Raw genomic sequence first — 25,753 nt, 5'->3', positions numbered from 1 at the left:
CACACATCCCTATTAAATAAGTGAAAGTTTTATTTTGATCTCATTGATACACAGTAGTATTTAATATTAAATAATAAGTTGTCTGCATCACAATATTGTTTGAAGTTGAAAATGTCGGCTCATTCCATATTTTTGTATAATGCAATTTTAATTATTAATATATGTAATTTAATTATAAATTTGTATTATGTATGTAAGGTTTAAGTTGATTTGGTGCTTTGGTAATTCGGTTGTATTATTTTTTAGAATTTAATCTTTAATTTAATAGGTACAATAGTAAACGTAGCCATTGCGACGAGTTCTGTCGTGTCGTGTCCCCACACTTTCCCTATAGTTCGTCCTACCAAAGTGCGCCAGTTTCTGATTCTTGCAATGAATGTTATCTTTAGATTAAGATCGATGTGTTTGCATTTAATTTCTAGTCTTAGATTAAAAGCTTCAATATATGTATTCATTAAATGTTAAACCGAATATTATTGTACTTAGAAATTCCATTGAAATATATATCATCATCTTTGTCAGCCATAGGTCGTCCACTGCTGAACGTAGGCCTCCCTCAATGATTGCCACAATGCCCGGTTCTATGCTGCCCGCACCCAGTACACTTCCGCAATCTTGACCACGTCATCGGTCCATCTTGCGGGAGGCCTACCTTCGCTACGACGACCTATCCGTGGCCGCTACTCCAAGAATAGCCGTTTTAACACGGTTTGTGTTAAACTAGCGTATATCGCGCTTAATGTTCTTCGAGATCTGTCTGTTTAAGCCGATACTGCTACACATCTTCTGGAGTGTGCAGGGTCAGGTCACGCCTTTCCTTCATGAGCACCATGAAGCTAGCCAGTAAGTAGCCCCGGTGGTTACGACGTCCATATCCAAAATTACCCACTCGCAGCTCGCCCAGTTTCCCGTTGAAACCTCCCATGACAACGGCGTAGAAGGTTTTGGAACTATGTATGGCTCGTGAGATACTCTTATACATAGTTTCCACCTCATCGTCGGTCGCAGTGAAGTGAGTTGCAAGTTACTGGGAAGTACAAGGCTCGTTAGTTCTCATAATTTAAATAAATAAATAAATAATTTTTATTATTAAATCAAATCAATTATAATGTATCTCGTTGAATTCTTAGCAGCAAATTAAATGGGTGAGCAATAGCTCAATGATTTAAGGCTATGTGAGCTGCTTTTAATACTCATTTGATCTATAGACTGACAAGGATATCTGAGAGTTATCGAATGTTTGTAAGAACGTTTTTACGACGTCATCGACAAAAGAACCCTAATAATTCTCATATTTTGTCGATGAAGTTACGAATACGACCTCGTAACTGTCAGAATTATTAGAGATAGTCCCTCTGTCCCAGAGAAGGCCGCTGCTGCTGCATAGAAAATAAAATAAAGTAATACAGGTACAGTACGAAAAGTATTTTGTGATACCTTTTTGACATTAACAGAAGTGTGCTATCGACCTGTCATAATTTAGTTTGATGTATACCAACTGGGTCAGAAAACTTGTCATTCTATAGCTTTATGGTTTCTACAACTTCAAATAATTCACAGTTATACTTCGGTGCTGCGATATCTATATCTATACTATTATAATGAAGCGTAAACACACCCTTCTTTGTTGCCTAAGATGTCAGCAATCACAGCATATTTTTGAATAATTCTTTTTTTAATAAAAAGCTCTACACTTACGTCACGCTTTAGGCTATATATTTTCACGCCATTAAACTTAGGGGGTAATGTTTTATATAAAAATCCTAATGTAGGAAAGGGACCATACGATACTAACTGCCAACTTCAAGAAGCAAGATTGCCATAGTAAGAATAACAAACTTTTTATAATTTCATGCGGATGAAGCCGCACGGGAACAGCTAGTTCACAATAAAATGAAATAAAAGGGTATTTGGAATAAAGAAATAGACGAATAGTAAAAAATATTTTATTATCGAAAAATACAAATACTACAAAACATGCAACAAACAATCCAACATGAATTATAAATTTGTATATTCTTAAAAAAATATATGCACACCTGAGTTATATTTTTATACATCACACTATATCTTATATATTTCTTGTTAAAAGAATAAGATGTATCTAACATCCAAGTTAAAACACTAAAAACTTTAATTAGTTAGCTGTTATAAAAAGTGGATTATGCATTAGTTTGTTTAGCTGCGGTCAAAAGTTCCCTGGAAATGATGAGCCTTTGAATTTGTGAGGTGCCTTCGTAAATCTGATAGATTTTGGCGTCTCTCATGAGTTTTTCTACAGGATATTCTGTATTGAAGCCATTACCGCCGAATACTTGAACAGCATCAGACGCCGCTTTGTTTGCAATCTCTGAAGCGTGGCATTTCGCCACCGATGCCATTACCGTGTTCTTTTGACCTGCGTAAAGATGTAGGGTTAGCACAATAGCTTAGGGAATTAAAAAATGAAGTAGCCTAATAAAATTTATCGAGTTTCGTAAAACCGATATGAAAACATCTGTCTAAGGTATAGAATTTATAATTTAGTGGGAAGTATCTTTTTAATTATTTGTTGTTAAATAATAAGAAAATTTGGAAACACTCTGGCTATAGGAGATATCATTGTTGAATATTATTAATGCGGAAACAGGAGTATAATAAAAAAAAAATATAAACTCAAAGTATTTCATAACTATTGCAAAGTCTTACTAATGGCTGGCATGATATGGACACATTATGCGGAGAGGTTTTTGCAATTTAAAAAAAAAAAAAAGATGACAAACAAGAAAGTATGGATGTATGTTGCAGAGGACATACTTACTGGAATTCATATTACGGGTGCTAGAGACGTGAAAGAGCAGTACTGTGCTGACGTATGAGAATAAAAGCGGTTTGATGATAGTCTTACCATGGTCTACCATCCAGGCAGAGCGTTGCCACGCCAAGCGAGCTGTTTCTACGCCGATGGCCATATCAGCTAGGAGAAACGCGACCGCTTGATGATGTGCGATAGGAACACCGAATGTCTTGCGTTCTAATGAATACCGCGTTGCCTCATCCAACGCACGCTGCGCAAGACCCGTCGCCCCAGCAGCAACCTGGATGTTTTCAAATAATATATCAGAAAAAAATCTATTTAAATTCAAGTAAATGTTAAAACAGAAGTGCTGCTAAGCGAAGTTCTTGTAGAACTTCGGTCATACTGATACGAAGACATTTAAAAAACATATAGACTAGACATAGTGAACATCTTTTTACGGCTAACTTCTTTGAAAGATAAGTTAGTTGCCAAATTTAGTATGCCACCTCCTGTCCTTGTATTGCCATGTTATAAAACATTTTACAATATTACAATAAGCTTATTAAACTCCATCTTTACTAAAATATATACATTTAAATATTATTCAGTGACCCCTGTTGGCAAGTAATTACAATGCAGTATTTAATTTGAGGATCTCTTAATATACAGCGTCAGTGAGGATCTTATGAATTTCAATAATTAGCAATTCTGATAACATCCCCCTAGCCGTTACATATATTTTACAATAGAACGTAGCACAAGAGAAAATGCCTAATTATAAAATGATATTTTAACAAATAGACAGTTAAAAAAATGAATATATGTGTATTTCACTAACCGGTGGTCTTGTTTTATCAAACGCGCCCATAGCAATCTTGAAGCCAGCGCCTTCCCCAATAAGGACATTCTCTTTCGGAATACGGACATCTTCAAAAGTGATACCTCGAGTGTCGGACGCTCGCTGGCCCATGTTTTGTTCCTGTTAAAATAACATTATAGTACAAAAAACTGTTCTGGGCAGGGTTCCCATTTTATAAACCTGGATGGAATCTAAATTATTTTGTATTACCTTCCGTCCGGGTGTAACTCCGGCCCACTCCCTCTCCACAATGAAACCAGTGAAAGCCTTGCTCGCCGGGCACTTCGGATCTGGATTGGTTCTAGCCAGAACGAAATACCTACACAGTACACATAACCAAACAACTTTCACATGTTTACTAATAATTTTATGGCTTTCAATCGATATTAAAAACGATCTCTCTTTTACTCATTTTACGTTATACGAGAAGTAGTTAAAAAGAGTAGAAAACGAGGGAGAAAGAGACATAAGCCCTCTTGTTTCCCCTTTTTTTTTCTCTACTAATATCTTCAAAGTGGAATATTTACATTTTTGTATTGAAATAACTCATTACTGGGCCGATTTTAAAGTTTCTTTCACCATTAAAAGGCTACCTTACCACTAAGTAACATAGGCTATGTTTTTTTTTTATATTATTAATTTTACGCGATGTCGTGAACAACAGCTAGTATAGTTATAACATACCAGTTAGCGACACCTCCATTGGTGATCCACATCTTCTGGCCGTTGAGAATCCATTCATCTCCCTTCTTCTCTGCACGAGTCTTTATACCAGCTACATCGGAACCCGCCCCGGGCTCGGTTACACCATACGCCTGTATTCATATAAGACTCAGATATCCTCTTATGTGACTAAGTTCTACACTTTTAAAAACATTCCAAGCTCTTTTACTAAATACCTTCACTGCTGATTATTTTATTAATTTTCTTAATTTTTACAAATAGAATGAAAAGATAGAAGATAGAAGAATTTTGAAATAACAAGAACTATTATAATCTCAGATATAAAATACAATTATTATTAAATTATCAATTTAATTTCTTTTAGAAGTGTTCCAAGTACTCACAGCAACAAGGGGTTCGTCAATAAGTCTTCCGAGATATTTCTTTTGCTGTTCTTTATTGCCAGCAATAATAACTGGAGTTTGCTGAAAAATATAAATAATCATTAAAAAGCGTTTTACTACAATACGATTATATTTAAGAATCCAAATAAGTAACAAAAATTTAAAATAAAATAAAAACAAGGTAAAGAATTTAACTTTCACCACAGATTCTTAAAGCAATTTAAATTAATAATAAAATCATCTGTGTTATAGAAGATTTATAAATTTGTCGATATTTAAGTAATTCACAAAACAAAAAAAAATCCAAGGGCAATAAAACAACAATATAAAAGTTAATAATCAATAACTATTAGTAGGCGTTATCTTTGTCATTCGTTTTATTCGTTATATTAATATTACCCAGAATGCAAGTTGCAACAAAACAAACACATGCACACGAAGAAAAGAAGCATGTTAGTATGGTGCGAGCAAAAACAAACTTAACGGTGCACAAAAAAAAGCTGGAAATACAAATCAATTTTATATAAACACATATAAATACACATGTGACAATCTGAGATAATACTGATTACAATCTAAAAACGTTATCCACCAACTTGTGGATAAAAATATTGTGCTCAGTACCATTTGAAAAAATAACGACAACGGATTTCCAGAGTATAACCAACACAACGTAGTTCAGTGCCAAAAATATTAATAACCCAAGTGCAAAACGGATTAGATTGGTGCATATTGTGTTGTTAAGTTTCGACATGCAACTCACTCCTAGACCGCTAGCTTCCATAGCGGTCATAATTCCAGTGCAACCGTACGCCAATTCTTCAGCAACCATACAACCGTCAAACACACCCAGATCCAAGCCACCTGTAAGTATTGTGAGGTCCTTCTAGAGTGGGTGACACACATCCTTACGTTTTGGTGCGAGTGAAATATAAAGCAGTGACACACAGTCATAAATGTTGAGTTGCTTATAAAATTCCGAAAGATTTTTTATATATCCGAGTTTATAATCATCAAGATAATTAATTATTGCCTCATGGCAAAGATTTAATCGTTTTTAGACACCGTATAAGTATTAAAAACTCAAGCGCAATCCTTACGAAATTAAAATGAAAATTATTACATCTCAATACAAATGCTACAAGACTGTTCACTTTTAGAGGGAACAAAAAATATGTAGGACCATTTGGTAATTCTGCAGTTCTTTTCCCTATCTACTGTAAAAAAAGACAGGTCAAAATTTTTAGATCTGCGGGACCACAAAGATATCCTAGTTCCATATCAAAGCAATGAAATAAAATTATTGCTACTTAGGAACCGGTTGAAAAACTACAAAACTTCAAACCAACAATTTTAGGTAGTTTTATACCATAAAATCCAAGGACATAACTCAAGTGTGAGAAAAAGTAACACAATTGCAAGGAACTTGTTTGGTTGAATTTTTTTTTCTCATGATATTAAGCAGTTTTAGGCATACATAAAGCGAGTACATTAAACATATAAGTGAAATTATCTTAAAATGACAACACATTAATAAAATACAAGTTTGGCCAGTTAGTATTTAGTAAAATGAACCGTTTATGTTACTTAAATATATTGTTACAATTATTGTATTAAAACAACTTGTATGAATTTAAATTTCATGCTTCATGGAACAGGAAACCTTTACAAAGTAAATCTATACTTCTATACTAATAAGAAAAAGCGTAACACACACTACTTCGTGGCGTAGGATGTCAGCAGTCGCAGCATATTTTTGAATAATTCTTTCTTTAAATAAAATCCTACACTTACGACACGTTTTAGGCAATATATTTTCATGCTATTAAACTTGGGTAAATAAATTGGAAATAAACTTTCATGTGGGAAAGGGACCTTAAACTACAAGCATCCAACATTGAGGAAGCAAGGTTATTATGGTTACGGTGATTTTGACATTTTTGAGAATTGAGAATTTGATAAATTGAGCATTCGACATATTTAAGTACTTATAATTTAAGAATTTTAGACTTAACAAGTTATTGTTAAATATCATTTTGTTAATTAAATTATACATATTAACAGTTATATAAATACTAAAGTGGGTGCATTAGCAGCATGAATAGACAATGCATTAAAATTAATGTACACAGAAGCACATTTATCCCTTTTCAAGGCAGTTACACCTTGATACAGCCAATGTGATTAATATTTTGTTTTCATTATGACTCACTCCAAGACCAGTTCCTCCAATAGCAGTAGTTATGCCTGTGCAGCCGAACGCAAATTCTTCAGCCGTAAGACACTCTTCAAAAACACCAAAGTTTCCCATACCCCCTGTAATTTACCCATCAACGAAACAAATTTGAATGAACATAATCGAATTTTTTTTTACACATCCGCAGTTCATTCTATTTAATGTTTATTAAGAGTAATTATTGTTGAGAATATTTTGTATTGTTTCATATCTTGATGTATATATATAGTAAATTTGTTACACTACAGTAGGTTCTTTTTATTTATTATTTTAACAAAATATTATTTTAGCGAGTTTTCTTTAAAGTGGCAAGATTTTGGAAACTCAATAGAGAATAGGTAATTTAAGATATTTTAAATGCTTTAAATTTCAACTTCCATAGGCCCTATTGTTAACTCTTAGTGACCAAAAACAAGTATTAACTAGCCGTTGGCCGCGACTTCGTCAGCGCAAAAATTAAAGTTGCCTAAATTAAATCGGCTAAGTCTATTTCAGTAAGTCTCATCAACATAACACACAGAAAAATAATGTAAAAATTATAATTTCGTTATAAGCAACCCAAAAACATCATGTATGCAAAATAGTTTTTCTCATTACATACAGACAGTCCAATTTTATTAACTGTAGATAGAAAGATATAATAATATTCATGCGACCTCAAAACCGTCCAAGTACATTAACAAACCATAACTGTATGACACAAGTATTAATTCCAATTAAAAATATTGTAAGCCATATTTAATTTTCGACGCTCACTCCGATATCACTGATGAATAGAGCGGCCATAATTCCTGAGCATCCATATCCAGTCGCTTCACAAATAATACCTGATTCCATGACACCTAAACCCATACCCCCTGTAAACGTCGTATTGTAGAAATCAAATTACCACTCATTTACACACTCTGTATTCATGTATCAACATTGGTAATAAAATATGAACACACTAAACATTTGCAAAAAGTAATACCAAATTTCAGTCTTCACTGTCTGTCACCAGTCTTTAAGTCTATATTAATAGACTACTAAATAACTTACCAACATATTAAATTTAACAATGAATTTTCTTAATAAAGTGTTATAAAAGATATACTTGTTCACAAGTAGGAATAAATGAACTAAAATTCACAGGAATTAGATAATTCTAATCTATCAATGGTTTAACACATGTAATTTTAACTATTAAAAAGAATTAACAATACATTACCGCAATGTTCCGGAATGTGTCCATTCATAAGTCCAAGCTCCCATGCCTTCTTGACAATCGGCCAAGGATATTCACCAGTTTTGTCATACTGAGCAGCCGATGGTATTATTTCTTCCTTGGTGAACTTACGCGCCAGATCCTGCAGTGCTTTCTGCTCATCATTTAATTCTGTGGACATATTTAAGCCATTAATTATTTTTGTACAAAAAAACTACAATTTTCATGTACATTATTCAGGCAATAAAACCTTAGAGGTTACAATAAAATCTTGTAGAATAAACAAACAGATTAAATGGATTGTGAGCAATTACATTGTTTGTATAACATAAAGGTCATTAGCATTCAGAGATCTGTGAAGAAAATAAATGTCAATAAACACATTTAAAATAAGTATAATAATACTAGTCTTTAGTCCGCGAATTTGTCCGCATGGTATTTTAAAAAACAAAAGTAAGTAACATATGTGTTCTTCCAGACTATCCTCTATATCTATGACAAATATCACCAAGATTTGATAGTCATATAAAATGTTATGCAATGAAAAACATTAATGGTGCAATATTTGCTACTATACCTATGTTTCGGAGAATATATATAATAAGTTGTACATGTAAATAATTTGAAACATAGAGTTACTGTATGATAGTAAGCACATTTTTTTAATTACTTATACTTCATAGATTAATTACACAATTGAATTTGAAACCCTTAAACAGATAATAAAAGGTGATGTTCAAAGGTCAATTGAATAATTTATCACTTCAGTTTACAATCAGTATATATCTTTTCTTTAAATAGTGTGATAATCTATTGCCACTTTAATATCATAGAGTATACAATTGAATAAATCTTATCAGTAAGATTGGAATTCCAACAATTTTTAAAGTTCATTTCAAATAAACTAGAATAACTAACTAACATTCTCAACATTTCATTGTCTACATTATTAACTGAGGAGTATTAATATACCTAGTCTATGACATTTTGAAGCCTAACTTTCTATCTGTGTTTTAGAATATTCTTTGCTACTATATAATGACTTATTAAAGTATCAAGGATGTTCAATGTTAACACTATTTGAAAATGGAACAATAAAGCACATGTTAAAAGGCAACCACAATATTACGTTAACATTAAAACTGAGAGAATAATGATTTCTGATTTCGTTCTGAATAAAATGTTATGATTAATATTGAAACATAACAAACCAAAACAAAATCCAGTTGTAGGAATAGGTTTCGCTGAGGCAACAGCGGCAGTTGTAGACAGACTTCGGTAGATGGGCCGTGTTGTACGTAAAACCTTAAAAACAAAATTACAATTATTATAATTATTTTTTTAAAATCGCATAGGACAAATTTCTACGACGATGGAATAAAACTGAAAGGTTGCATCTATCCTACTAAAGTTTAAGCGTGAGGTTAAAGTCCAAAAGTAAACATTGAAATTCTACCAACTATCACATTTGCTGAATGCCATATCCCCAACATGAGTTTTCACTCATAAAGGCTCGCAACACAAATAGGATCATAATTATTGATAAAGAATTGTGATTTATAGGTTTACGAACTCGAGGAGAAACTTTTACTAGTTTTGATGTCTTTCAAACTAATACAAGTGCGTCTACGTAACTTTGATTAATAATGGATCGAGAAATACAAACTATGAACATTCATTATTTAACAATTATTTTCTTTTTCAGTAGAAACTAGTATCATTTACTTACTTTTGACATGGGGTTCATTTTAATAATTCTTTAAATTAAGTGCAAAACTTAAATGCCCTTACGACTCAAAGTCTTTGGACTTTGAACTGTAACTACGATTAATAACTAAAATCACTCAATGAAGCAAGCGAGAAAGTAGCACAGTGTCACAAAGGCAAGCTGGCAGCCAAATGCCAAATTCAACGATTGATTCAAAGAGTAGATCAAAGAGTATATATAAGTCAAAAGTCAGAGTTGCCATAGCGTTGCTAATAAACTCAAAGTAATTAAGTGACTGAAGAGTTCGTTCGATAAAATTGGTACAGTTCCTGAAACACGAAATTATAGAATTAACCTATTAATCACGTAAGGTAGTTTTATATTTTTTTTTAGGACGTTAATCATCATCAGGTCACTATAAGCTCGGAGCCTGTTGTAAGTTAGGGATGATTAGGACCTAGTCAACCACACTGGCCCCGTGACAGTTGGTTGAGTTCACTTATATCTCTGAGTTTCTCCGCCAATAGATGAAGCATCACGTTGTTTTCTTTCACTGTAAGAATATCGGATTATTTATGTACAAATGCAATTCGGAAGTCTAATGACGCATTGGTAAATGGCGGGATTCGAATCCAGAACTAACAGATAATAAGTAAAGTGCTTCACCACCGACTCTTGAGGACAATGACATGACTAAATTCCTATCGAAAGTTTTTTGATACTCATTCTTATCAATCATAAATGGATTCTCCGAATACTACAAGTATCGATAAATTCCTTTTTTTATACTACGACTTATCAGTCAATGCCTAGCCTGCAATGTGTAGCCTACAGCGAAGACAACAAATTATTGGCACCATGCTTGTATCACTGTGGAGCGTACATTATTATCTGTGCATCTGTCATTCTACTGATCTGCATTAGAAAAATTCTGTGATTCTGTGCTCTACGTAGTCTTTGGTTCTATGGTGTAGTCAATTTGTTTAAAATAGCGTCCAAAGATATTTGCAACTAATGTAAATTAAATTTAAATGTTATAGAAGGAGAGAGTAAATGTGAAACGTGTTTACGTGTAATGGCAGTGATGTAGTTCCTTTTATGTGAATAGGGGTGAAAGAGACATTGATTACCAGTGGTTAGCTAAACAAGTGTGGATTGCTGGTATCTCGGAATGTGGCATAATCAGGCTGTGTTATGAATGAGGAAGCACTTTTGTCACGGGCTTCCGAGGAGCGGGAGCTCATCTTCGAGCGATATGAACGCGGACGAGATAATCTCGTCGGTCAAATAGACCCTTGGGAAGATCCTGAATTCGAGGAATACCATAAAACTGATAGGTATGTCTTTTTGTGGCTTTATCAATTCAAATTTTATGCACATATATTTATAGAAAAGGTCTAAAGAGACAGTAGTTGTAAATTTCTCTATGTTTAATAGAATAGATTTCACATATGTTAACATTTGCCTTACAGAACTTGTGTCATAGAAAATTTATAATAATGCATCATAAATTTAGAAATTTATTTATATTTATTTATTAGTTTTATACTCTTTATGTGAAAACCAACACATTAGTACTGTTTTTTTTAACTAATGTCTTAAGAAACATATCTTAGTCATTCCATTAAATACTGGTATGTCAAGTGAAAGCTTCTCTAATTTGTAACCAAACAATGTCAGTTGAGTTGAGCAGTTTACTTTCGACTAGGTTTAAGTGGATTGATTATTACATGTGGGTAAAGTTACTGAAATTGAACTACCACTAAGAATTTAAAACATCTAAATTTCTAATACTGCACCTCTTTATATTATACAAGACTAGTTGTTGCCCACAACTTTAATGAATTAAGAAAAACTTTTTTTTTTTCATACATGTTCTTTCAGGCAGTGTTCTATATTTATACAAAATTGCATCCAGATCCATGCAGCTGTTTTAGATATATTGTCTAACATACATCCATCCATCCAAACATTCTAATAATATTACCATGGCTTAATTACTGTTGAATACAATGTGTTTTATCTGATTAAAAAAAAATCAATAAATTTAGATTTTGTTTATAACTTAAATAGTAAATATGTCAGTTTTACACTTGTTATAGTTTACCAACATAAATTCTCTTTTAAGAATACTTTTTTAGCAACTTTGATACTGAACTGACTAATAAAGTATGAATAAACATTTTTTTACTCATCAGTTATGTTATGTCAAAGAATCAAATGTATGATTGTAAACTTTGAGATACACATATATCCAGTCATCATCATTCTCGTTATCTTACTCCCGTAGGGTTGGTGCATCAGGTTTTTGTCCTCCAAATATACAATACACATATATCCACTGTTTAAGATAATTCTACACATAACAAGTTCACACATTTCATGTATTCCCCTGGTGTGACTTACTTTGATAATGTTAGTTCATATCAACACATGTGCATTGGTTAAGATAAAATTTGTTAACACAGTGATTTGTAAGAGATCATAATTGTGTAGTTTTATATTGGTGTAAGTATGAAAAAAGTTGGGATAAATTAAGATGGATGTTTTCAGATATGGCTTTATTCATGATGAACGCTTACCCCAGAAAACGGCACCACAAAAGGTTAATGCCGAAGTGGAGAGAGAGAAAAAGTGGATCAAAATGCTGTCTCAATGGGACTCTCCATCAACAAAAGAAAAATTGCATAGAAGAATATACAAAGGCATTCCATTATCGTTAAGAATGAATGTATGGAGTAAATTATTGGATATCAATAGGATAAAATCAGAAAATGTCGGGAAATATCAAAAAATGCTTAAATTAGCTAAGGCTTGGTCGACAGATGTTAGACAAATAGATTCTGATGTAAATAGACAGTTTCGAGAACATCAATTTTACAGAGAAAGATATTCAGAAAAACAATGCTCTTTATTTAATGTGCTTTGTGCATACAGCATGTTTAATTCCGAAGTTGGTTACTGCCAAGGTATGTCTGGATTGGCTGGAGTATTATTAATGTATATGGATGAAGAAGATGCATTCTGGGCACTTGCAGTTCTCTTAACTGACAAGAGGTACTGCATGCATGGCCTTTACATTGAGGGTTTCCCTAAGTTAACCAGGTTTTTGGAACACCATGACAAGATTCTAACTAAATTTATGCCAAAACTGAAACAACATTTTGATAAGTTTGGCTTGGATGCAATACTCTATTCTCTCAAATGGTTCTTTGTATGTTTCGTAGAGCGAGTTCCATTTAGCTTGTGTTTGAGAGTTTGGGATATTTATCTTCTTGATGGTGAAAGGGTGATAACGGCAATGGCTTATACAATATTAAAACTGCATAAAAAGACAATAATGAAGTTAAATGATATGGATTTAATTGTCAATTACATTCAAGTAAGTCAACAAATACTTTTGTTAATCTGAATATGTTGTACCTTATTAAATGTAACTAATACACATTTATTGCCAGGTGAAGTTGCACAAAGATTTTGGCTATGAAGATGATGTTGTGATATACCATTTGGAGAGATCTATGGAAGAATTGAAGCGAGCAAAGCTGGATTATCCAGGACAGCCGCCTCCTAGTGAATTACCAAAGCGATCGCTTGGCATGTTTGTTGAGCCTGATAAGAGATCTAAGATTGGACAGCGTGCTGAAAATTTTTCGGAGAGAGAGAAACAAGCTCGAGCAGCTGTTATCTCAAGGTGAGATCAGGATTTTTTACCTATTCATATGTTGAGTAGTGTTTTATGATACTTATTTTAAACTAGCTGTTCCCATGCGGCTTCATCTCCATGAAATTATAAAAACTTTATTTTATTGTTTTCATTTGTTAATTTTTCAATTGCAAATGTCAAAATTACCCTTACAGCTTGTTGTTTATGGTCCCTTTCCCACATGAAGGTTTTTTCCAATTTATTTACCCCCTAAGTTTAATAACGTGAAAATATATATCCAAAAGAGAGAATTATTCATAAATATGGTGTAATTGCTGACATCCTACACCACGAAGTAGTGTGTGTTTACGCTTTATTATACTAGTATAGATTTAAATATGTTGTTACAGACGTGAAAAGGCAGAATTGGATTTGCAAGTGTTGCGAGCATCGCAGAGTGACACAGTGTCAGGTAATTTGGAGTCATATGCTACATCTAGCACTTCCGATGATAGCCTTGTTTCGTATAATGTCACGTACCTATGAGATATCCTCCTAGAATAACACAATGCTTACATTTTAGTTGTTTTCTTATCTTTGTAACTATAATGCGTTTATTAGAATCTCACATTGTGTTCCATTAATCCATTTCAAGTAACCTGAACTACTAAATGAATTTACAAAGAGCTGCTTAATTTATATATCACACTTTTGATTTCAATTAATTTTGTGTAAGCCTGTTTTCATTTTTAAAAAAAGTATAAATACCTAAGACAAGAAAAAGAATAACAGTGGAATTTAAATTGCATATAATCAATAAAATGGAGCAAGTGTTATGTAAGAGGATTTTGTAAACTGAAGTTTTCACATTATAGTTGCAATAAAAACTTTTCAAAGACAAAGTTAGATAGACTTATAAAAAGTATTTATATAAGTTGTTAAATCAAGTATTAAAGTTGTGTGATCCCCAAATGCATGATTAAAGCAAGCTTCCTAAATTTTTTTTTAATTTACCTCCATGTTTGTGGTTTTATTAATTAGATTCATGTTATGCTGAAAAATGTGCTGCACATCTATTCTGTCTGGTTTACATTATTCCAGTCCAACGAGTGAAATTAGGTCTAGACTGAAAAATGTTAACCCAAATTGGAACCCACACAGTGTATTCCAGTGTGATTAACATAGCACTGGCTTCGATCACTGGACTGGAATAATGTTATCTGGATTAATGTGTTATTACATTTTATTTATGAAGCTATCTTGATAATTATTGTTTCATATGTTTGTTGATTCGTTTTTTTATTATTACTTTGCATTTTAGTTAAATACGATAGATGTTATTTTAATTGTCACAAGTACGCTTTTAGAGTTTAAATTTGAAATAAGTTTCTTTTGCCGTTTCTTTAAAGTTATCGATATTTAGTTATGTCTAATTAAATTCAATTGATTCGTTTTGTGATTGCTACAAGTACAAATAGTAATTATAAATAATTATATACATTATACGGAGGATTGTTTTCTACACTTTGAGAGAATATTTGCCATTTAAAGTATACGAGAAAATGCTCTCTTCAGTTCAAGTAAATTTCATACATATTAATGACATAGAAATTCCGTATTCAGTTTTAAAACTAATTCAGTAAATAAAAATAAACTTGTCTATTTTTTATTCTTGATAGAATAAAACAATAGTCGTATTGATTTTGCCGTTTATTGTTGATGTTTTACATCCAAATGATAGTTTTAATAATTTTAAATAACCGCCAATGCCTTTAGATAAAATTTTTTGACTGTCCATTAACTATTTATACCGTCAATTTCAATTTGTTAATGTGATCAATAACATTTTTCTTTTCAAAAAATTATAATAACATAATTAAAAATAAAATAGTCTGTAAAATAAAAATATGTAAATAATTTTTCGATAATTCATAACAAGTAATGTATGTTGGTATATTGTGAAATTGGCTTTAGGATAAATAATCCTTACTGTGATCAATGTGACGGAATTGTTTGGTAAATTTATATGAAAACATTTATGCTAAGGCTGATTCTTAGCATCACTATACTGAATGCGAAATTCTCTATAATGCTTATTTTTTATTTTTCATTTAAATCATTTTCGTTGTGTTCAATTTTGTGTTGCAGCATGATTTTACAGTGGTGGGTTTATGTTATATCACAAGGCAAAATTGTATTTAACACGAATCTAAAAAAAAACTTAAGATCATTGGAGTTTCTTAGTACAGATCAATTTAAATGTAAACATTAAGTGGGAAACACTCCATTGATTTTGAGATACACTGCTTTTGCATTGTCCAACGGACACTCTTTGCTAAGTAAAACATACCTATCTATAATTTGTATCATACAAATTCTATATGTGATTGGAATGTCATTAGAGTATCATTTTAACACCAAATAATACAAAACACATCCCCATTCTAACTACCTCATTCATTCATCAATAACGAATCTCTATTACTTTAATTGAGACCTGTTTTGGCAACCATTTTATCACATAAACCCATCCCTGACGTGTCATTGTATTGCATAAATTAAATTAAAATTCATACATATTTATTTTGATTTCATTAGAATTAAGAATCAAATTCGATCATGTTTGATACAGTATGTTAGTAATTGAATAAATATCAAGAAACACTGTTTTCTAGTCTTATTTATTTTAGTCGACACTAAGTAGAAACCCACGTTCATGTAAAATACTTGATAACCAGTTGAATGAAGTATTTATTTTAGTTTTGCCTCCTGTTGTGGTGTGAGGGACAACTTTAGAATCATTCTATACAACATAAATTCTTACTACAATTTAAGTATGTTTCATATTTAATGCAGAGTAAATGAAGCACTTATAATTCACCTTAATTTAATATTTTCGATCTCATTAAATGAACATACGCACACATTTGTTCGGGAAATTAGAGATAGTAATGATAGAGTAACTAACAACAAAGTACATTTTAACCTTTTTTGATCAAAGGACTAAAAAGTTTAACGTTTTAAGTACCCATGCACAAAGAAACCCATTCTTTATTATTTAGTAGAACTTTAATGGTTACTGAATAAATCTTTACTTCAGACAAAACCCTTGCGTGCGGCGCCCCACTCCGTACTTCCCAAGCCTCCATGGACATCCATTTGGAGTCTCCTATCCCGAGTCCCAATATCAAGGACGTTATTCAATCGAGAAGTTATCTTGTCAAACATGATAGAATATCAAGCCCAGAGTTTAAACACAAGAAAAAAATAAATAAAAAACTATATGTTGCTTAGTTGTAAAAATAAGGAATAAACTAAGAAGATTAATAATTTGATTTATTTCTATCATTTGATTTGCATGTGAGCTTTTTGCCATGGTATATGATGTTTGCTTTAATCCTGTTTGCGCATTAGCGCGTCACACGGTTGAACTAGACAGGTAAGTGAATCTGCATCCCTCCATTTAACTAAATGTATTGATTTATTTATAAATCTAAATGTAACTGCCACACCCAAAGTCGTTAAGGGGTCTGGGAAACCGCTTAAGGTAGATTGTATAGGAAATCAACACGAAGCGAGTGTTTATGTAACCATTTAACGACTGTGAGGCAGCAGTAAGTCTACTTTTTACATATAAAAGTGAGCTTAATATTTTGAAACTCAGATACACGTATATGTTTAATTAATAGGAAGTTGTTTGTGCCTAAGAATAACAAGCTAAGAGCTTTCGACAAAGCTTTCGATTCACAATAAGTTTGAAAAGCTCTTGACCTATTCAGAATCTGTATCGAAAAAGAGTAAATTCTATTTTATGAGAAATTTTACGATTTATTCTTAGGTGATGTTAAGTGCGAATTCATTGTGTTAGAAAAATTTAACTTATATAATGGGGAACAACCTTTTTGTAACGATATCGTATAATAATACTTACTATTCAAATCGTAGATCATTATTATACATTTGCATTAAGTAACTTGAAAGGAAACAAATACCCAAAAAAATCATCTGTATGAAATATGACTCACTCTAATTTTATTACTTGTATTGATCAGTGTAACCACAAAGCTCCACTACACCGACACTTGTATTAATAAAAATTGTCATCCCTTACATTTAGTCAATGACAAATATGTAAATACACTGACGATATATGTTAATACAAGCGTCGATTAGGTGGAAACCCACAGTAAATATCGGTTAAGTAAAATTTTTAAGTTGTGACCTCGGCAGAGCACAGTGAGGTGGCTAGCGCTGCGCGGTGCGACTCTGTCTCCGGGCTGGGGTCACGGCGCTCGTTAGCCGACACAAGTGTAACAAGCACCGCCGACCTCAGTGTCTTCTCCAGCGGTCGTTCCCACGCGCCAGACAACTCCCTCGACACGCACAGCAACGTCAGCGACGACGGCACAGGGTCAGATGGGTGAGATGTACTCAATACATGACACAAACTGATCATTTAGAGATTTCTAAAAATTTTTTACTCAGATATTACCAGGGAATTCCTTGCAGCTGTATTTCTTTTCGAGTTTAGGGTTCTAAGGACCCAAAGTGGTTTTTACACGTGGTCGGTTTATCCCTTTTAAATATAGAGGAAGAATTATAGTATAAAAAAGAATATAGAATATAGTCCAATGATTCTGAAATCGGACAAGACGTTTAGGCTATAGTCAGTTAATAAAAGAGACATACATGATAAGTACTGAGGCGAAGTTAAACATTAACTCGAGCTTAAAAATTAAGCTTGTTTAAATTAACAAATATAGATTTAAGATAAAATTCTTTATTCATTCTTTGTGTTGGTCCGGTTAAATTGTACGTTATAATGAAAACATAGTGTGTTTTTCCATTTATTGTTAAAATGATTCCATTTTGAAATCAAATGAAATAGTTACTTATACGATAAATTAATTTTCAAAGATTTAATTAAATTATAAATTTAATTGTTCTAGGAGTGGGTTGCGACACTGGCGACGCTTTGAACCAGACACATATGCGTCACAGGCGCAACCTCTGTTATATAGGTTGTTGGCTTAAACCATTTAGAATAGATTACAATCAGTTGTCACAGCTATGAACAGAACCGCGATCGCCACCCAAATGTTTAGTCGCATCATTTCTTTGTTCATTTACATTAACATTTCATTGATACGTGATTGATATTGTTAATGTGTACCGTTTAATACAGAATTCTACTGCGGTCACATTTGTATTCATACAAAATGTAGTCTCTGTTTTTATCAAAGAGAATGAAATAGATAAGAATATGTATGACACAAGTGTCACGGCAGTGAAGTTCTACAGTTATTTATTGATTGAATTAGCCTAGATTGTTTCTTGCTTCGTGGGAATATTCGGGTTACAGGAGTTAAATGGGCTTGCGCAACATGGTTGTCAGTTATTGCCGCTTTATTTGCTTTAAATTATTTATTTCGACAGAAAACTTAATTTATCAAAATTCAAATTAACTTAATTAAAATAAATCTGGTTACATAGAAATGAAAAATTACAGTAAAAAACTAAAATTAAAAAATCAATGAATAAGCAATACAACTGAACCGTGGAAAGATTAATTTATGCATCTGGAATTTGAATAACTTTTCTGATATTATTTATTAATTTTAACTTTGTTTTTTTTTTTGTATTAAATATGTGTAGTACTTGAAAAACTGGATTCGTTTTGTAACGAGATTATGTTCACATGTCAATGACGTAATTTATTAATAAGCGTAACGGAAACAAAACGGATGTTATATGATATCAAACAGTAATTGCTTAGTGAATTAAAATAACTTCGTCGACAATGTACTTTTACATTTCTGTGTCAATTAGAAGGAATTTATAAAATGACGTGGATTTCAACATATTGCATTCTGTTCGAGGAATTTGATAAAAAATATTATATTACGGTTTCTAATGACATGTCGATATGATTACGAAAAGCTGCTTGCACTTTTTAAATTGCAAAATTTTGTAATTATTCAATTTGATAACATTTACTTTTGGAAAAAATAATATCATTATAGGTTTCGATATCACTCAGTCGATTTTGAGTTATCAGAAGTGAATTAACCGGTGCTAATCTTACTTACTTACAAATATCATAAATGCGAAAGTTTAGATGGATGGATGTTTGCTAGAGTTTGTAGCCTAAACTTATGAACGGTTATAGATGAAATTTGGCATATACGATACTTAAAGGATAGTCTGGAAGAACACATAGGCTACTCACATTTGTTTTTTTTTAATTCCACGCGAACCACGCCGTGAGCAACAGCTAGTATAGATATAAAGCTTTTATTACACATTATGCGTGGTCTTAAGACAATTAACATTTCACATTACCGATGGTCGAAGTAAATAGCAACATTTCGTCCCGCATTTTATTTTGTGAAGCAAATTCACTTCATACGCTTATAATGTATTCATGCAATGTGTATATGGTAAACTATTGTCACGATTTTTTTAATAAATTATATAAATCAAGCTTAGTAAAAAATATTTTATTATTAGCACGAGCTATTCAAATCCTTTGCAAACAAAATTTAATCTATTATCATTTACCTTTTACTAGGTTTTAGAAGGACATAATACATTTGATTTCAGTTTGCTTAAAAGATGAATTATTATTTTATTCATGAGAAAATTATTCGTACACTTAACATCGGGTGGGATCGTGGTTATAGCTCAAGGTTAATTATAAATAGTTTTATAACAAATGATAAGTATACATAAACCACAATTAATTCTCAGGTTTTTTTTTTAATAGCGTGACAATGGTTCCACATACAAAAAGCTGATTTAAATGAATTAATTAATTGATGACGTCATTGTATAATTACAGGTCTGGTATATGCGGTATGAGCATCCAAAGAGCGCCATCAACCGCACACTCAACACCGCGAGGGACTCCCCACCCGCCGTCAGTGTCGCCGATGTCAGATGACGTTGTCCGAATTCACGTCACATACAACCCTTTGTCCGCAAGCCCTTCGCATCTCCAACCTATCAGTCCTTCGAAGATGAAGAACTACTCCGAAGTACACCACAAACCAGTCTCGCTAGGCTTCTATACAACAAACGGCAGTAATCGACCAACAGACAATAGGATTCGAATACAAGTACCATCAGAGGAACTACTCACACCCGTAGTCGATTCGGGAAGAATTATAAATCAACGATATATTGAATCTCATACGGAATTGTACGATCTTAAATAAGTGATTATGCTTTTGTTTATATGTAGTCTTCAATTTTTCATATTCCATTTTCAAATACCATTTATGTATATTCTACAATAATGTTATGTCGATTAATTATTGTATTTATCCAAATGTATGGATAATCAATTTGTTTTGCCCCTGATATGCGCCATACACTACACACCACACATGCCACTAACATATCTTATATTTCGTACGCACATAATTTTATATTTATAATTAACGAATGACAATGAAATGATAAAGGCCTTCATATATCAATATTGCACCGTTTAATGTTGGATTTAAGTGTTATGAATATGGAATGTTTGTTGTGAAAGCATCAAAGTTTACTCTTGTTCTTAGCCTAAAAGCCGTATATGAACATTTATAAACTGATTAGATATTATAAAAGCCTGCCTTGTTGACTAATTATTAAACTTTAAAGTTATTATATAAGATCTGATGTACATATGTTTTACTCATAGTTTTACGATTATGTAAAAACTTGCAATGCACTGTGACGTAATGTTTGCTAAACATTCCGACTGATTATAATATTAGTCGTTAAAGTGACACATTTTGAAGACGAATAACTTCCATCCAGCAAAGTAATAAGCAATAACAAGACCAATAATCACATATACACCACGTATTTATATTAATTGTGCTTATTTATATTAAATGTATTAAAGTTTATTGTAAATGCGAATTCTCAGTGTTGCAACGGACGTATAGTTGAATATATCTAGCCTTTGAAAGGCGCTGTTGTCGATTGTATCTGTCAGAAAATATGTAAAACCTAAGAGCGGGCGTACACACTAAACTATCGCACAACTGTTGTGCGATTGTCCATTGTCGATTGTTTCGCACCAAATTCAACTTAGTTACTTACTTACTTACTGCGTTGGCGCAGCGACCCGAAGTGGGTCTTGGCCTCCGACACGAGAGAGCGCCAGCGTCGTCTGTCCTGCGTTGTCGCCATTTTTTTTTTTTTTTTATAAGAAAAGCGGGCAAACGAGCAACGGATCGCTTGATATTAAGTTATCCGACGCCCATGAACATCCGCAATGCCAAGGGTACTGCAGATGCGCTGCCGGCCTGCCAGTCGAACGACTCTAGCTCGCGCAGGTCCAGCTCTACGGCGCATATAAATTCAACTTAGTTGCACAACTAAAAATCGTATAGTTTGCGCACCTTCATATAATCTCATAGGAATCAAAACGAGACTAAAAAGTTGTCCGATAGTTTAGGCAGAGGTGCGCGCTTTAAATAGACATATAAAATGTCGTAAAAAGAGAGCGCTAGTGTGCTGATATAATTTAGTTTCATTTGAGTCCGCTGGCCTAGCTGACTTGTCAGTCTATATAATTGTGGATTTAGATTGCAATTAGCATATCGTCGTCCCTGTTTTTTTTAAACCAAATGTGTGAGATGACAATACAAAGTGTCAATATAAGGGCGAAACCTACATTTATGTAGAACACCCTTTTCACACATTTTGAAGCGAACAGTCAATGGTTCAAAGTGTGCGGGATTTTAGAGCATAGAGTATTGTCACCTCAACAAGTTTTGAATATGCCATCGAGTTTTGGAAGAAGATAACATTAAGTTATGAATATAGCTATGTTATTTACTTACTCACTTTGTATAGATTATAGATTTTACAAAATCATTATTTTTTAAAGGTTACTATTTAATATTTTGTCTAAAGTACTATTAAATATACAGAATTGAATGTCTCTTCCTTACTTGCGACTATGACAGCTCTTGCACCAATTTAGGTACCTTGTGTATTATTTTTGTTTTTAAAATGAATACCAACTTTTTCACAGTACATGCATCTCGTTTATTTTTGTTTAACAAATTGTTGCTGTTAAACTGCGATTGTTTTTTATAAATGTGATTGCGACTGTACCTATCTGTAATAATTGCTTTGCGAAGAACGCGAGGTTTATCATATTTTTTCTGGTTTGAGGACTAAATGGGTACGAATGGGGTCATTTAAAACTCGTGCCTTTTATTGTTCTCTTCTTGTAAGGCACCTAAATCATATTTTTTTATTATATTTGTATAATTTCGACTCTTTAAGAAATAGTATTTTTGTAAATGTTATAAAATTACACCTTTTTTTGTGTCTAAGGCTAGTTTTCGATATTTTCTTTCTCTCGTTTGCCCCTAGAAAAAGCCTTGATTCAAGTAAGTTGATAATTTTTTTTGTGAAGTCAACCTTGAATGCGACATTGAAATTTTAGAAATTATGTTATGCAATTATAAAATGAAGTTATCGATTTTTAAAAATGGTACAATGAATGATACCTGTCCCACCAAATTGTAAATTGCCTTATAACAATCGAACGTGTAAAATATGCGATGGAAAATATCGGATTTTGTTACCGTATCTGACAGTGACGTCATTGTTAAGCTGAGACTCTATTACCAATGGTGGGGCAGGCCCTTAGACATTTTACGTTCACAAAATAACGATGATGCGTGTGCGAAATATTTTTTTACGTTCTAGCGCGGCTTATGGAGGAGACAGTCGATTCTTGTGTGCTTGAACATTTTTTTGTATTCCCAAAATTTTTACGTTAGTGTTGAAAAATTACGAAACATTACTTTGTTGTTACTGGCTGGTTCTATTTTTTTTTAGGTGAATATTCAAAAAATCAGAATAGAGAATAAAAAAGCCATGTCATAAGAATGTATTTTTAACTGTGATTGTTGAATCTCAAACATGTTATGAATCTATATTTTTGTATATTTGTTCTGAACATTTGTGCGAATATCATTTCTAGATACTGACGTCTCATTTGATTGCATTTTTAGGGAACAATTATCGTTAACGAGACATATGTTACATTCTTCCAAACAAAATTCATGTGAATGAATTTAATTTATTTAAAACATTATAATTGCTGACTATTAATTTTGTTTTTTTTTTTTAGATTTTAAATTGTCAATTATAATAATAGTATCTGTATTTAAAGTGATGTAGTTTTGTTTTCTTATCTCAATGATATTTATGTATGTTGATTATTAGATTTATGTTTTGATGTCGGTACTATTAGTATTATTTGCATATTATCAATTCGTTTATTAATAATACGCTTTATCGGAAATACATATTACAGGTCAAATGGTGTTTCAAGGATTAATTGTTAAAGTAGGATACCCACCTTAATATAAAGAAATATATTTAAATTATCTCTAATAGTACGTAGTCGGTTGCTAGAGTCTTAACTTAAAAGACATTTTTACTGTAGCAGATTTTGAGAGACTTAATTCTATAAGCGTAGATGTATTTAGTATATTTTAAAAGAGATTTCTTCAATCGAATATATAGAAATTATACTAGAAAAGACATCGCGTTGTATAGCATAAGAAATGGAAAATATAAATGATCTATATTTTTTTGATTGGAATGATATTTTAAAATTGAATGGTCTAAAGATTGTTAATTAAACTAATTAATATACAGCTAACACTCGCGTCTATTCCGTAAAGGTCAGCGTGAACTTATATTAATTGGTTTATATTGTCTCGCGAAAGTATAAACAATATAATTGTTGAATGTATCCACGATTGTTTAGCTGAAAGTTATAGCGCGTGAAGACTTGTAAGTGTTTATTTCTACATTCTTAGATGTCTGTTTGAATAAATAATTAAGTACAATTAACAATTATCAGCTGAAATGCATTGATAGTAATCACCTTTTGCTCAAGCGTAAAGGAAATGAATTTTATAATAGATGATTAATAACCGTTTAAATCTTCCAATTAGATAGCTAGAGTTGTTCAACTTCCCTAGGACAATATTAATATAAATACATCGATTTTACTGTTAGTATGAAGTTGTAATAAATTCACAATTCAATACTAATGTTACTAATGTTGAAATATCTTTAAAATAATAGCTTGATCGCAAGTTTATAGAATTAGAAGTTTTAAAATTTTTGGATGTAATTTTATACACGCAAGCAATAGCAATGCAAATGAGTGTTTGTAAATGTCAGCTGCCCCGAATTTAATAGACAATAGGAATTATTTTAATATTGTTAATCAGTGATATCTAGCCTGATGAGGGGGGCGCTGGTATCGCTTGGTACTGTCAGAAAATATGTAAAACATTAAAAATGTCAAAAGGGGGGCGCTAGTGAGCCAGCTCATTAGATCCACTTAACCGCACTTACCCTCTGAGTAAGATAACTTGGTCTATACACTTGGTTATGTTTTAGTTGTGAAAATAGTGTCAAAGTAATTTTTTTGGTTAATTTAGACTGGTCTGGATTGGTCAGAAAATAACCTTGATTAATTAAGATGTTTTGAGCAGTATATGTTAATCATATTATTATCTGTCATCTTTCAAATCATTTTCAACATTGAAATGAAAATTTCAATTGCTGCCAACATATTTTCTAAGACAAAAAACCGGAAACACTAGGCATTTTTCTGTAAATAAAATGAGAGGTTTTTGCCCGCATGCGCGAAACAGGAACAGTTTTAGTCGCTTTTTAAATCGCCTTTCTACTGTAAAGTCTGTAAAATTCTCTACCAAGAGTATAGATCAATTTTACAGCGATGTCATTTACTTTAATCTGTGTTGTCTATTAAATTAGGGATGAGTTTTATGATTGCATTTGGCTTGCTTAATGAAATCGTTAGTTATACCTAAGATGTTCACATTCTCTTAAGTGAATACAATAATACTCGGCAATAAAATTTTGCAATAGCAATTATCGTAATTTATTATAGAACAGAACTGATATGTTGAACCCTGTATTAAAGAATTTTGCGAAATTTGTCAGTTAAACTGTATGTAGACGTAGGATAATATTAATACTACCTGTTACATAGTTTGTTACCAATAATTGTGGGTTTCGACTGTCGGAGCACTTGTATAAATTCATATTGTCGTTTCTCTCATTCCCTTTGATAAAACAGAGACAGCAGTACGTGTTCAAGTGTTACGGCAGTGAAATTTCACGGTTATCTGTCAGTCGGTGAGTCTTAAAAGTGCAGTTAGATGTAGTAAAATTATGTTAACCATTCTGGC

The 25,753-nt window shown here is 32.3% G+C and overlaps 2 protein-coding genes across 6 annotated transcripts; one reads left to right on the top strand and one right to left on the bottom strand.

Annotated features, from left to right (window-relative positions):
- Positions 1 to 1,930: 1,930 nt before the first annotated feature.
- LOC106103084 (probable medium-chain specific acyl-CoA dehydrogenase, mitochondrial) lies at positions 1,931 to 10,065 on the bottom strand. 2 transcript variants are annotated; one of them, XM_013282753.1, is made up of 10 exons: positions 9,875 to 10,065; positions 9,357 to 9,450; positions 8,149 to 8,316; positions 6,918 to 7,021; positions 4,706 to 4,786; positions 4,323 to 4,453; positions 3,849 to 3,957; positions 3,618 to 3,758; positions 2,888 to 3,077; positions 1,931 to 2,398 (listed from the first exon to the last, which is right to left on the bottom strand). In XM_013282753.1, exons 1-10 carry the CDS (start codon positions 9,890 to 9,892, stop codon positions 2,163 to 2,165), a joined length of 1,272 nt encoding a protein of 423 aa, XP_013138207.1. In that variant the 5' UTR covers positions 9,893 to 10,065; the 3' UTR covers positions 1,931 to 2,162. The 2 variants fall into 2 exon arrangements, with proteins under 2 accessions (XP_013138207.1, XP_013138214.1); XM_013282760.1 differs by lacking the exon at positions 6,918 to 7,021 and adding an exon at positions 5,469 to 5,569.
- Positions 10,066 to 10,778: 713 nt separating this feature from the next.
- LOC106103147 (USP6 N-terminal-like protein) lies at positions 10,779 to 21,560 on the top strand. 4 transcript variants are annotated; one of them, XM_013282830.1, is made up of 7 exons: positions 10,779 to 11,190; positions 12,407 to 13,235; positions 13,318 to 13,547; positions 13,910 to 13,971; positions 17,730 to 17,910; positions 18,449 to 18,520; positions 20,341 to 21,560. In XM_013282830.1, the coding sequence occupies exons 1-7, from the start codon at positions 11,048 to 11,050 to the stop codon at positions 20,714 to 20,716; spliced, it is 1,893 nt and encodes a 630-aa protein (XP_013138284.1). In that variant the 5' UTR covers positions 10,779 to 11,047; the 3' UTR covers positions 20,717 to 21,560. The 4 variants fall into 4 exon arrangements, with proteins under 4 accessions (XP_013138284.1, XP_013138275.1, XP_013138302.1 ...); XM_013282821.1 differs by having other exon boundaries at positions 10,780 to 11,190; positions 13,312 to 13,547; XM_013282848.1 differs by lacking the exon at positions 18,449 to 18,520 and having other exon boundaries at positions 10,780 to 11,190; positions 13,312 to 13,547.
- The last annotated feature ends 4,193 nt before the right edge of the window (positions 21,561 to 25,753 follow it).

The sequence above is a fragment of the Papilio polytes genome, unplaced genomic scaffold (genome assembly GCF_000836215.1).
Source record: "Papilio polytes unplaced genomic scaffold, Ppol_1.0 DF824292.1, whole genome shotgun sequence".
In the NCBI taxonomy this organism is placed as follows: domain Eukaryota; kingdom Metazoa; phylum Arthropoda; class Insecta; order Lepidoptera; family Papilionidae; genus Papilio; species Papilio polytes.
The sequence above is the reverse complement of the archived record's forward strand: the minus strand, read 5'-3'. Positions and strand labels throughout refer to the sequence as shown.